General features: G+C 33.3%; 1 protein-coding gene across 1 annotated transcript; it reads left to right on the top strand.

Moving 5' to 3' along the window:
* Positions 1-7313: 7313 nt before the first annotated feature.
* On the top strand, positions 7314-11474 carry LOC105763891 (mitochondrial adenine nucleotide transporter ADNT1). The gene is made up of 8 exons (XM_012582289.2): positions 7314-7732; positions 7846-7894; positions 7995-8158; positions 8804-8841; positions 9158-9270; positions 9580-9693; positions 10373-10717; positions 11007-11474. Exons 1-8 carry the CDS (start codon positions 7575-7577, stop codon positions 11088-11090), a joined length of 1065 nt encoding a protein of 354 aa, XP_012437743.1. The 5' UTR covers positions 7314-7574; the 3' UTR covers positions 11091-11474.
* The last annotated feature ends 4 nt before the right edge of the window (positions 11475-11478 follow it).

Below are 11478 nucleotides of genomic sequence, written 5' to 3'. Positions count from 1 at the left end.
GGGCAGTCAGAGCGTGTAATTCAGATTCTTAAAGATATGCTTCATTGCTATATTTTGGAATTCGAAGGCAATTGGAAAAAGTATTTGTCACTAGTCAAATTCGTATATAATAACAGTTATCAATCGAGCATTAAGATGGCACCGTACAAAGCTCTGTGTGGTTGTAATGTAGAACTCTATTGTATTGGACCGAGCTCAGTGAGAAAAAGATACATGAAGTTGATTTGATGCGTGAAACCAAAGAAAAAGTGAAAATTATCTGAGATAGTCTGAAAGGAGCTTCTGATCGTCAGAAATCCTATGTGGATCTTAGAAGAAAAGAAATAGAAATTCAAGTTGGTGACAAGATATTTCTGAAAATTTCACCTTGAAGAAAAGTTCTTCAGTTTGGCTGTAAAGGAAAATTGAGTCCATGATTTATCGGGCCATATGAAATCATTGAAAGAATTGGGCCTACTGCATACCGATTAACCATACCACCAAAACTTGACAAAATTCACAATATTTTTCATGTGTCTATGTTACGATGGTATTGATTAGATCCTTCTCATGTTATCTCTCCGACAGATGTGGACATTCAGCCTGATATGACTTATAGCGAGGAACCGATCAGAATTCTGGCACATGAGACAAAAGAGCTGAGAAATAAAAAGCTAGCTTTAGTAAAAGTCCTTTGGCAACAACACGGAATAGAAGAAGCTACCTGGGAACCGGAGGAAACAATATCCAAGCCTCTTTACTGGTAAGATTTTCGAGGATGAAAATTTTTAAGGGGGAGAGTTGTAACAACCCGTTTTCAGTGAAATCGAAACAGTGGTTTCGAGACCACAAATCTGAGTTCAAAAAAAATATTTTAATATTATTTCATGATCTGCATTATGATAGGAATATCAAATGAAAAATTTCGTAAAGAAATTTCACCAATTACATGATTTAATAAAAAGGACCAAATTGCATAAAGTATAAAAGTTGAGTTCTAGTAGCTATAAGTATCAAATAGCTATGGAATTCAAAATTAGAGGTCCTTATATGGAAAATAGACCATTAAAATGAGTTAGTAGATAAGTATGATGATTCATCCATGGAAAATCTAATAAAGAAAACGACTAAATTGGAAAGTGGAAATAAAAAAATATGATAAATGATTAAATAACAAATTATCATCTTTTTCATCATCTTTCCCAAATTATTTTACATGGAAACCCTAGTTAGAAGAGCTTGAAGGTAGCAAGCTTGTTTGGCTCAATTAGGTGAGTATTCAAGTCCCATTTTTAGTAATTTTTATGTTTTCGATATCATAATAGCTTAATTTAGCTATCTTGGGGATTAATTTGCAAAGTTATCAAAGTACTAGAGTTTTTTCATGGATGAATATAGTTGAATTATGAAGTTTTATGGTAGAAAATGAAAGATTGTTGATAGATAAACAACTTTTGTAAAGGGAATTTTGATGAAATTATGATTTAGGGACTAAATTGAAAAGTTGTAAAATTCTTGGAAAAATTTTAAATTTTATGAAACACATGAGCTGCTATTGTGACATGTAAAAATCAACTAGGCTCAGAATAAAGATTAAATTACATGAATTTCATGTTCCGAGCCTAGGGACGAAATTAGAATTAATTAAAAGTATATGGACAAAATGGTAATTTTGCCTAATAGGTGAAATGAATTGAATTGAATATGAATTATATTAAATTGAGTTAAATTTACTCGTATAGATTCGGATAGATAAAATACGGAATTAGATCGAGAAAAAGAGAAAGTGTCGGATTAGTAGACAACAAATCAACGAACACTTGTCAAGGTAAGTTCGTGTAAATAAATTGTGTATATTTATGTGTTTGAACTAAATTTTATATATGTAAATTGTGAAATTGCTATTTATATGAAATTGATTACATATCTGACAAAGCCCGATAAATTTTAAGTTCCGTTTGAATAGATGAAACTTTGATGGATACAAAGTTCCCCAATTGGATGTGGTCCTACATATATTGTGGACACACCACAGCTCGAAAGAGCATCCCGATATATGGCTCTTCGTGAGCTTCCTGATTAAAGGCTATTTGTGAGCTTCCCGATATAGCTCGCTTGAACTTCCCGATATATGGCTATCCAGAGCTTCCTAATTAATGGCTCTTGAGAGCTACCCTTTATTGGCTCACATAAGCTTCCTGAATATGACTCTTATGAGCTTCCCGTTATACAGCCCGGATAAACTTCTCATTACATGGCTCACCTGAACTTCCTGTTATATGGCTCGAGAGAGGGCTTTCCGATTATGTACTCTAATGAGCACTTCTGAATATGAATTGACAGAATATAGATTCGTACACTTCATATGTAATACCCGTATATCCATCGATATTTCATATGGTTCAACGGGCAAAGTTTCGATATAAGTTAAGATAAGTTCTGGATGAAATATTATCTGTGTCTACATGAAAATACATAGAAATTGTTACATGATGAGCTTATACTTGTTTCCTGATATTTATATGAAGTAAATGACTAACATGTTTGATGAGGATATATGTGATTAGGCTAATTTCCAAATTTCTTTGGATGAATTTTTCATGTTTACCTTAAATGTAAATGAATGGTAAGTTAATTTTCCCGTTATACGAACTTACTAAGCATTAAATGCTTACTCTGTTTATTTCTTCTGTTTTATACTATTCGGAAGCTTATAAAGGTTGTAAACTAGTCGGAGCTACATCACACTATCCTTCAGTTAAATTCGATATATATATAATGAACTAAATTTTGGTTATAATGGCATGTATAGGTTGAATTGGGTCATTGATGACATATATGTGTTTTGGTTGTAACTAGCCTTTGGAATGGCTTGTGATAGATATGTTTTAAAAATTATATAAGAGTCTAGACATGGTTGATATGTGTTTGAAATTGATGAGTGGATGAAATGGCATATTTAGAACAAAGATGATTTTATATGAATTAGGTTAACTTGATAAAAATGAAAACTTGGTCATATGTATTAATATGTCATATATGATACTTGATATTGGCTTGATTGGGATGCATTGTAATAGCTTGAGAATTTGTTTAAGTGTTTATGTAGGTGGAAGGCAAATTTGGGTGAGAAATATGGCTTGGAAATAGCCCAATTTCGTCCACACGGGCAGAGACACGGACGTGTGTCTCAGTCGTGTATGACACACGGCCTAGCACATGGGCGTGTATTTTGGCCGTGTGTCCCCTTCATCTTAAAAATTTCAAAACAAAATGCTCAAAATTGATCACACGGCATGGCACACGAGCGTGTCACTTGGCCATGTGACCCCTGCACCTATTTAATGCAAATTTTCATATTCACACGGCCTAGCACATGGCGTGTGGCTTGGCCGTGTGACTTAAGTCAGAGAGTTACACGAGTATGCACACGGGCTGGAACACAGCCGTGTGCCCTATTTTGAATATCCACACGGTTTGGCCACACGGGTGTGTGTCCCTTACATCTAGGAAAAATTTTAAAGTTTTGCAAAAAATTCTCTGAGTACCCGGTTTAGTCCCGACTTATTTCTAATGTATGTTTTGGGCCTCGAGGGCTCAAATAAGGGACTTTATGAATAATATCTGACATGAATGTTAAATAATATGAAATGTATGTATTTGATTTGTTTATTCCGGTAATACTCTGTAATCCTGTTCCGGCGACGAATATGGGTTAGGGGTGTTACATAAAAGTAGTGCAATTAGCTGCTGGAATATTTATTTCTCAAAGAAAATATGTTCAAGATATTCTGAACAGGTTTGATATGAAGGATTGCAATCCAGAAAGCACCCTCATTAAGTTTGGTCTGAAGTTGAGAAAAGAGGGAAAGCAAGTGAACATCGCTCTTTATAAACAGATCGTTGGCAGCTTAATGTACTTGATTGGTACAATACCTGACATAATGTATTCTGTGAGTTTGGTTAGTAGGTTTATGGAGAATCCTACAGAGATGCATTTATTGGCAGTCAAGAGAGTCCTTCGTTACTTGCAAGGAACCAAGGATTTTGGTTTGTTTTACAAAAAGGGAAAAATTTTAGATTTATTTGGGTTCATTGACAGTGACTTTGCAGGAGATCTGGATGATAGAAAAAACACTTCAGGTTATGTTTTCATGTTGGGAATCGAAGTTATTTCATGGTTATCCAAGAAGCAATTCATTGTTACTTTGTCAATGACTAAAGTTGAATTTGTTGCTGCAACAGCCTGCGCTTGTCAAGTTGTTTGGATGAGGAAAATCTTGGAGGAGTCGAAGTTCAAGAGAATGGGAGCCACAACAATTTTCTATGACAACAATTCAGCTATCAAACTCTCAAAAAATCCACCATTACATGGTAAAAGCAAGCACATTGATGTGAAGTACTTTTTTTGAGAGATCTTAACAATGATGGGGTAATTGATCTAAAGTACTGTAAGAGTGAAGATCAACAGGCTGACATATTCACCAAACCTCTCAAGTTGTTTCCCTTCCAAAAATTGAAGAGGTTAATGGCAGTTTGCACTTTGGAGGATCTTGTTTGAAGAATGGCACCAGTAAACTGAAGTTTGAGGTGTTTTTCAGTTTAAAGGAGGGATTGTTAATAAAATCTGATTGTTATCATTGTTTCTAGGCAAGAAGTTGTTGCACGTTAAGGATTTAGTGGTTGAAAATTATGGGTTTATTTTGTTTAGATTTTTTCTCTAGTTGTTAAGAGTCCTTTTGTGAGTTTTATTTTTATTAGTGCCTAGTTTTAGTTTTTTTGTTATGTAAAAGCCTATATAATAGGCTCTTGGATTATGAATTAATGGACTCATCATCTTATTTTTTCCTTTCCTTGTTATCTTCATCTTGTTGTTATCTCTTTCAATAAGTTAACAATTTTAATTTTTACTAAATTAAAATACTGTAAAACTTAAAAGACCAAAAGTAAAATTAAATGTTTTTTCACAAAGCATTACATAATTATCAGATGCAAATCTAGGGAGGGTTGGCAGGGGCCCCGACCCCCCTAAAATGGAAAATTGTTATTTAGGTTCTTTAGAAATTTTTAAAATTTTAAATTAGTAACGATAAAATTACACTTTGGTCCCCCTAAAATTATAAAAAATTGATTTAATCCTTTAAAATTATAAAGATATAAACTGTTAAAAATTAAAATTTCATTTCGATCCGCCTAAAATAATTTTAAAGCTTCACCCATGATAATTATAGAAATTATTGCAAGTTTAGTAATGTTTTGAGACATTACTCAGTTTTACAAATTAAGACAATCTCATAATATTTTACTTAACACTAATTGTACAAAACATTACAGGAATTTATGCAATTCGTTATAAAATTTATAATATTGTATGTAGCATTGTTTATAAAACACATTTCCAATGCATTTATTTATTTATGCATCTTATAATAATATTTTGTGTGTAGGGCTAAGTCGAAAATTTGTTAAGGGTAGAATTACGTTGTATATTTTTACGATAGCATTTGAACTTTATGCACCAATTTAAAATTTAAAATTTAAACTTTAAATGATTGTTTAAATATTTGGTCTAATTAACCGTAATATTTTATAAGTATTATATATATACTCTTTATCGTAATTTTAATAAAAGTATTATGGTGACTTTTATTTCAGAGGTTAGTTTACATTTTACCTCTATTTAAAAATAAAAAAAAGTTTATGTACGTTAAATTAAAGAAAAATTATTTTTCTAATAAAAATTTTATCATTTCTACTTGTTAAAAATAATGAGGTACATATGCCATATATATGTAAATGTCTAATTATTCTATCAGTAACATCATTTTTTAATAATAAAAGATGAAATACAATGACTAGCTTATCTATTTTTTTATTAAAATGAGATGAAATACAATTTAACTCTTAGTATGAAAATCCATATGATATTTTATCCATAATTTTCTGTTCTCAGGGAGGGCGCAGTTAACCACAGAAGATGACGTGGCACATGACGTGTAAATTGAGGAATGCCATGTCGTTATCATATGATGCTCCAGGTTACTGCTTTCTGACAAACAAATAAATACGGTAACTGTAGGAAGCAAAGAAACTGCCACCGAATCTTTGTCTCACTTGCTGGTGGTTATTTATTTATTTATTTATTTTTGGAATTTATTTCAAAATTTTAGATTGATTACCATTACAATTGTTTTAAAGGATTACGTTGTTTCGATTAAGCTTTAATTCGATTAGTATGAGTTTTCTTGTTAATGCAGGCGACTTGAGTTCGAGTGCGCTGAAATGTATTATCTTCCTATTTATGGTTAATGAGAGATTATGAGTAGTTCTAAGCATTATATCAAAAATAACAAATATGATCAGAACATATAATGAAATTATTTAAAATAAAAAATAAAAAGGATTAATTTAAATTAATGATATTTATATATGATTTTAAATTAAATAGAATTCAATATTCATTTCATTCTTGAGTAATAGAATTATTTGAGAGCATTCACTTAAATTTGTTGTACTTTTGTTTTTCTGTTCTTTCAAACTTTTTTCTCTTTTGAGTTGTTTCCATTTTGCTTCAGTGACTTAAGAGAATTTCTAGCGAGAATTTTATTTTGTGAGAGTTAAACTAATTTAGACACATTCGAAGTGAATGAATCGCTTATGACTGTACGAATTGTGAGACTAAAGTTCTAGCATATGACAGTTGGTATCTTCAATGTCTAAAACCTTAGTTATTACCGATTATGTCATTATTTCATTAGTATTAAATTTGATTAGATTTATTAAAAAATATTATAAGGGTAAATTAAATTTATTAAAAATCTAAACAGTTTAGTTAATTTTTTAAAATTTTAGAGGATTTAACTGAAATTCTTAAAATTTTGAAACACCTTAATTAAAATTTTACAAAGTTTTAGAAGAATTTATAAAAATTTTCAAATTTATAAAAAGCGAAGGCTGTTGTAGTTATTATTACGTTCGCCATTGAATTTAGATTTCATAAAAATTTAAATTTTGTTTTAAATATTATTAAAAAATTTTAAAAATTATTAATAATTCAATGAGTTAAATAATTTTTAAAATAATTTAATAAAATAAATAAAAATTTTAATAATTCAATAACTATTTTAATTTTTTAAGTTAAAAAATCAAATAGTAATGTTACTAATAATTTAGTTATTAATTTTTAGTGCAACAATTGAATATAAGAACAATGTGAGAAAACAGCACGTGAGAGACCACCAAAAGGGTTCCTCCTTTTCCTCGCACAGGAAAAACTTTACAGGATCCACGAGCTCAAAATAGTTGACGTGTCACTCTCTCATGCTCCCAAAAGCCAGCCGTCACTACTACACCTCTTTCAACAAACCTCTCTTTAACATTTTCCAACGCAAAAAACTAGAAAAGAAGCGCCGCATAGAGAAATGCGGAGCCTCTTTTGACTATAATATATATCGCCTCGGAGATCAGACCCTATAAGTCGCCGGATAATCATCGACGACTGTCCGAGACTCCGCCGGAGTCACCGGAAAAGTACTTCTTACGGTTTCTACGGCGAGAGAGGGGATTTGAATATATTGGCCGTGTTTTGGTTTTCGATGGCTTCGGAGGATGTGAAGACTAGTGAATCAGCTGTTTCGACGATCGTGAATTTAGCTGAAGAAGCGAAGCTCGCTAGAGAAGGCGTTAAAGCTCCTAGTTATGCTGTTCTTAGTATCTGCAAGTCTCTCGTTGCCGGCGGCGTTGCTGGTGGAGTGTGAGATCTCTCTCTTTCTCTCTCGCTGGCGGAGATTGTCTCCGACGATATTGAATTTCTCAAGTTTTAGAGGAAATAAATTTGAAAATGGATCTTTTGCTTAATGTATGCAGGTCACGAACTGCCGTTGCTCCTTTGGAACGTTTAAAAATCTTACTTCAGGTTCGTTAAAATTTTTTTAATGTGCATTTTATTTAGATTAAGAAAAATAGACAATTTAAATTTGTTAATTAATTTACCTCTTTTGAAATAAAAATTTCAGGTTCAGAATCCACATAGTGTAAAATACAATGGAACAATTCAAGGCTTGAAGTACATTTGGAGAACAGAAGGTTTTCGGGGACTATTCAAAGGCAACGGTACTAATTGCGCTCGCATTGTTCCAAATTCTGCCGTCAAGTTCTTCAGCTATGAGCAAGCTTCAAAGTAGGACTCTGACACTGTTCAATTCATCTTTGTGTTGTTATTTGTTAAGTAGTAAAGCTCAAGTAAATTTATCATATTGAAATTGGTTTTTGTCTTTAAGACTATGTTAGAGGCACGATTCGATGTGGGTGAAAGAAAAAATTAATATTAAAATTATATTTATAAAAAGTTTATTCAACAATTGAGGTGGTAAAGTAATTATAAATAAGTCTCCTTTAGGCTCAGTTCAATTTTAGACATCTCATTTTAGTTGTTTTCTTTAAGCATTTCATATAAAAATAGTAAAAAATAGTAAAAGCCGAAAAACCATTATATTTATATTCATTATTTTATTAATATATATTTTTAACCTTGACTGAGCTGGTGTTGAGTTAACTTGGGATACCAACTCAGACTAATTATATAAGTATATATAAATAGAAATATAGATGTTTATTTAGTTGTTAGTTCCCACAGACCACAATATCGATGATCGGTTCAAAGCATTTCATACTAGTGTGACGCATAAATGAATTTGGTTATGCAATCACATTCTATCAGGCTTAAGGTCTTTTTTGCACTGCTCCTGCCACGCATGTTCAATTTTTTAACAGAAGGAAATGTGTTTTGTTTTGGCTGATTGTTCCTTGTAATTGTTTTTGACAGGGGAATCCTATATTTGTATCAACAGCAAACTGGTGATGGTATGGCTTATGTTGTCATTATCTTTTTGCTGAGCAATCATCGCATCTTTGCAACTTGCATTATTTGATACACATCAATATCATTTGGTTTCATAACAGTAATATAAAAGCGGCACTGGGTTTTAGATATCTTGTGGAGCTTGTTATTACATTGACAAGTTATGGTCAATATGTTCATTAATATTAGGAAGGACCCCATTCATGGGAATGCTCTGCAATGATGTCGTCATGTTTGGCATGAAATTTATATTAATATGTCCTTAAAGTCTTGAAAGCTCATGTAAGGCTTTTTCCCTTTGTTCTGTTAATTCTGCAGATGATGCTCAGCTCACTCCTCTTTTACGCCTTGGAGCTGGAGCATGTGCTGGAATAATTGCCATGTCTACAACTTACCCAATGGACATGGTACGAGGCAGGCTTACCGTACAGGTATTGTCTTAAATATCATTTACTTGGCAGATGCATGATGTTAATGTTTAATCACTGGTTTTGTCTACCTCAAATATTATCAAAAGATGAAGCTGCAGAAGGGAATACTTAGTAATAAACAATAAACTTTAGTATAACTTTTTTAGTTCCTTGATTTATTTGTGTAAGAAGAAAATTTGAAAAAAAGTTTAATTCTTCAATACAAATATTGATTCATTTTAAGCTTATATCTTCTTTCGTTGATAACAGGGATTGTTCCTTGTAGTTTGACCGAATGGGCTTTTAATCATATAGTTGTGCCTCTTGCAGACAGACAGCTCTCCTTATCAGTATAGGGGAATGTTCCATGCTCTGTCAACTGTGTTGCGTGAAGAAGGCCCACGAGCATTGTACAAGGGTTGGCTTCCTTCAGTCATCGGAGTTGTGAGTCATTTAGTTCTTCTATTCAGAGTTCATGCAAAGTTTCCTGTGCCTCTCTTACTCTCCAGTCAAAAAAATCAGATGTTATCTCGTTTGCAGCTTTAAAAACTGAAATGTTTACTGTCCAAATCCTGGATCCAAAATGTTTATTTGTTTAAGGAAGTTTTTTTTCAGAGAACACTGCCTTTTTCTTCCCAAGGAATGCAAGCAATTACATGATAGTTTAAGGGAGCTAGGACCGAGTTGTTTACAGGATAAGCTTTTGGTAGCCATGACATCTATATCTATTTGTTTAAGAGGGGTCTTCAGTTGAATGTCTATTGTTTATTGATTTTTGAGTGTCATGGATGTGATGACAGCGTGCCTTCTTGGCAGCACATAAGGGCTTTCAAAGAGAAAGAAATGGGGAGGGGTGAAGCATCCTTCTTTCTAAGGTTCACATAACTACCAGATCCACACATAAAAAGATCAGCTTCTCCCACTTATTACTTTCTGCGGAATATTGTTGTGGAGCTTTCTGCAGTTGCTTTTATCTGTTATGACTTTTACTTTCTTGGTCTTTTGTCAGCTCCATTGTGTTCCTACGAATTATGCATAATGCTCGTATCCCCTTTTTGGGCGGTAAAAAATGATCACTAAGTTATTTGTTTCATGTTCATTTGAATTCATCTTGTGTTTTCAGATACCATATGTGGGCCTGAACTTTGCTGTGTACGAATCTCTAAAAGATCGGTTAATCAAAAGTAAAGCATTTGGATTGGTTGAAGACTCCGAGTTGAGCGTGACGACCAGGCTTGCTTGTGGGGCTGCTGCTGGAACTGTTGGCCAAACCGTTGCTTACCCTCTTGACGTGATTCGCAGAAGAATGCAAATGGTAGGATGGAAAGAGGCAGCCTCTGTCGTCACTGGTGATGGGAGGAACAAGGCCCCTCTCGTGTATACTGGCATGATCGATGCATTCGGGAAAACTGTTAGGCATGAGGGCTTTGGAGCATTATACAAGGGTCTGGCCCCTAATTCTGTTAAGGTCAGTCTCTTCTGATTCATAAATGTTCATTTGTTTATAAATACTCGAATAACATTTTGAATTCATACTAAAATATCATCGAGACCTCTGCATTATTTGATTTTGATCTTTGATGAGTTTATGCATGGATTAGGCAAAGATTAGCATCTGGTTAAAAAGTAAGACTGAGCACGCATTCACTAACCGATGCAAATGACCAGAATGGGATGTTTTATGTCTTATAATCTGAGTAAATCTTGTTCTTCAACGGTCAATATTTGATTGTTTATTCCTTTTTCTTGTTTTCCAGGTTGTACCATCGATAGCACTCGCGTTTGTGACATATGAAGTGGTGAAGGACATTTTAGGGGTTGAGATTAGAATATCAGACTGAAATGGTGCCCCATTCAGATTGAAATGTTTATGATGAGGAAGGTGTGTTGCTATTCTTTTTTTGTAGGCAATGGAACAGATAGGAAGGTGAACTAGGGACAGTTTTCTTAGTACTCTTATTTGGTTTCTCATAAATGAGTTTTAGAAACTTGTACACAGAGAGCTGCACCGACTCGGACTGAGACCGAGTCTCGGCTCGTGACACTGCCTGCCTGTATAATGTCTTATAATGGCTTCAAATGTTTCCTATGTAAACACTGTACTTATTCACGTGTTGTGCCAATAAGGATGAAGGAACAATGCGAATAACCATTTGTTTGTAATTATCGAGCCGAGCTTAGGCTGAATTCGAGCACTGCAATATTCAAATGTCTTGCGAGTTTAATCGA

The sequence above is a fragment of the Gossypium raimondii genome, chromosome 12 (genome assembly GCF_025698545.1).
Source record: "Gossypium raimondii isolate GPD5lz chromosome 12, ASM2569854v1, whole genome shotgun sequence".
Classification (NCBI taxonomy): Eukaryota; Viridiplantae; Streptophyta; class Magnoliopsida; order Malvales; family Malvaceae; genus Gossypium; species Gossypium raimondii.
The sequence above is the reverse complement of the archived record's forward strand: the minus strand, read 5'-3'. Positions and strand labels throughout refer to the sequence as shown.

Excerpts from the sequence above, each read along its gene's own strand:
- LOC105763891 (XM_012582289.2), top strand. The coding sequence starts at position 7,575 with ATGGCTTCGGAGGATGTGAAGACTAGTGAATCAGCTGTTTCGACGATC. Across the intron at positions 7,895-7,994 it reads GTTTAAAAATCTTACTTCAG|GTTCAGAATCCACATAGTGT; the intron begins GTTCGTTAAAAT and ends TAAAAATTTCAG. Across the intron at positions 8,159-8,803 it reads AGCTATGAGCAAGCTTCAAA|GGGAATCCTATATTTGTATC; the intron begins GTAGGACTCTGA and ends TGTTTTTGACAG.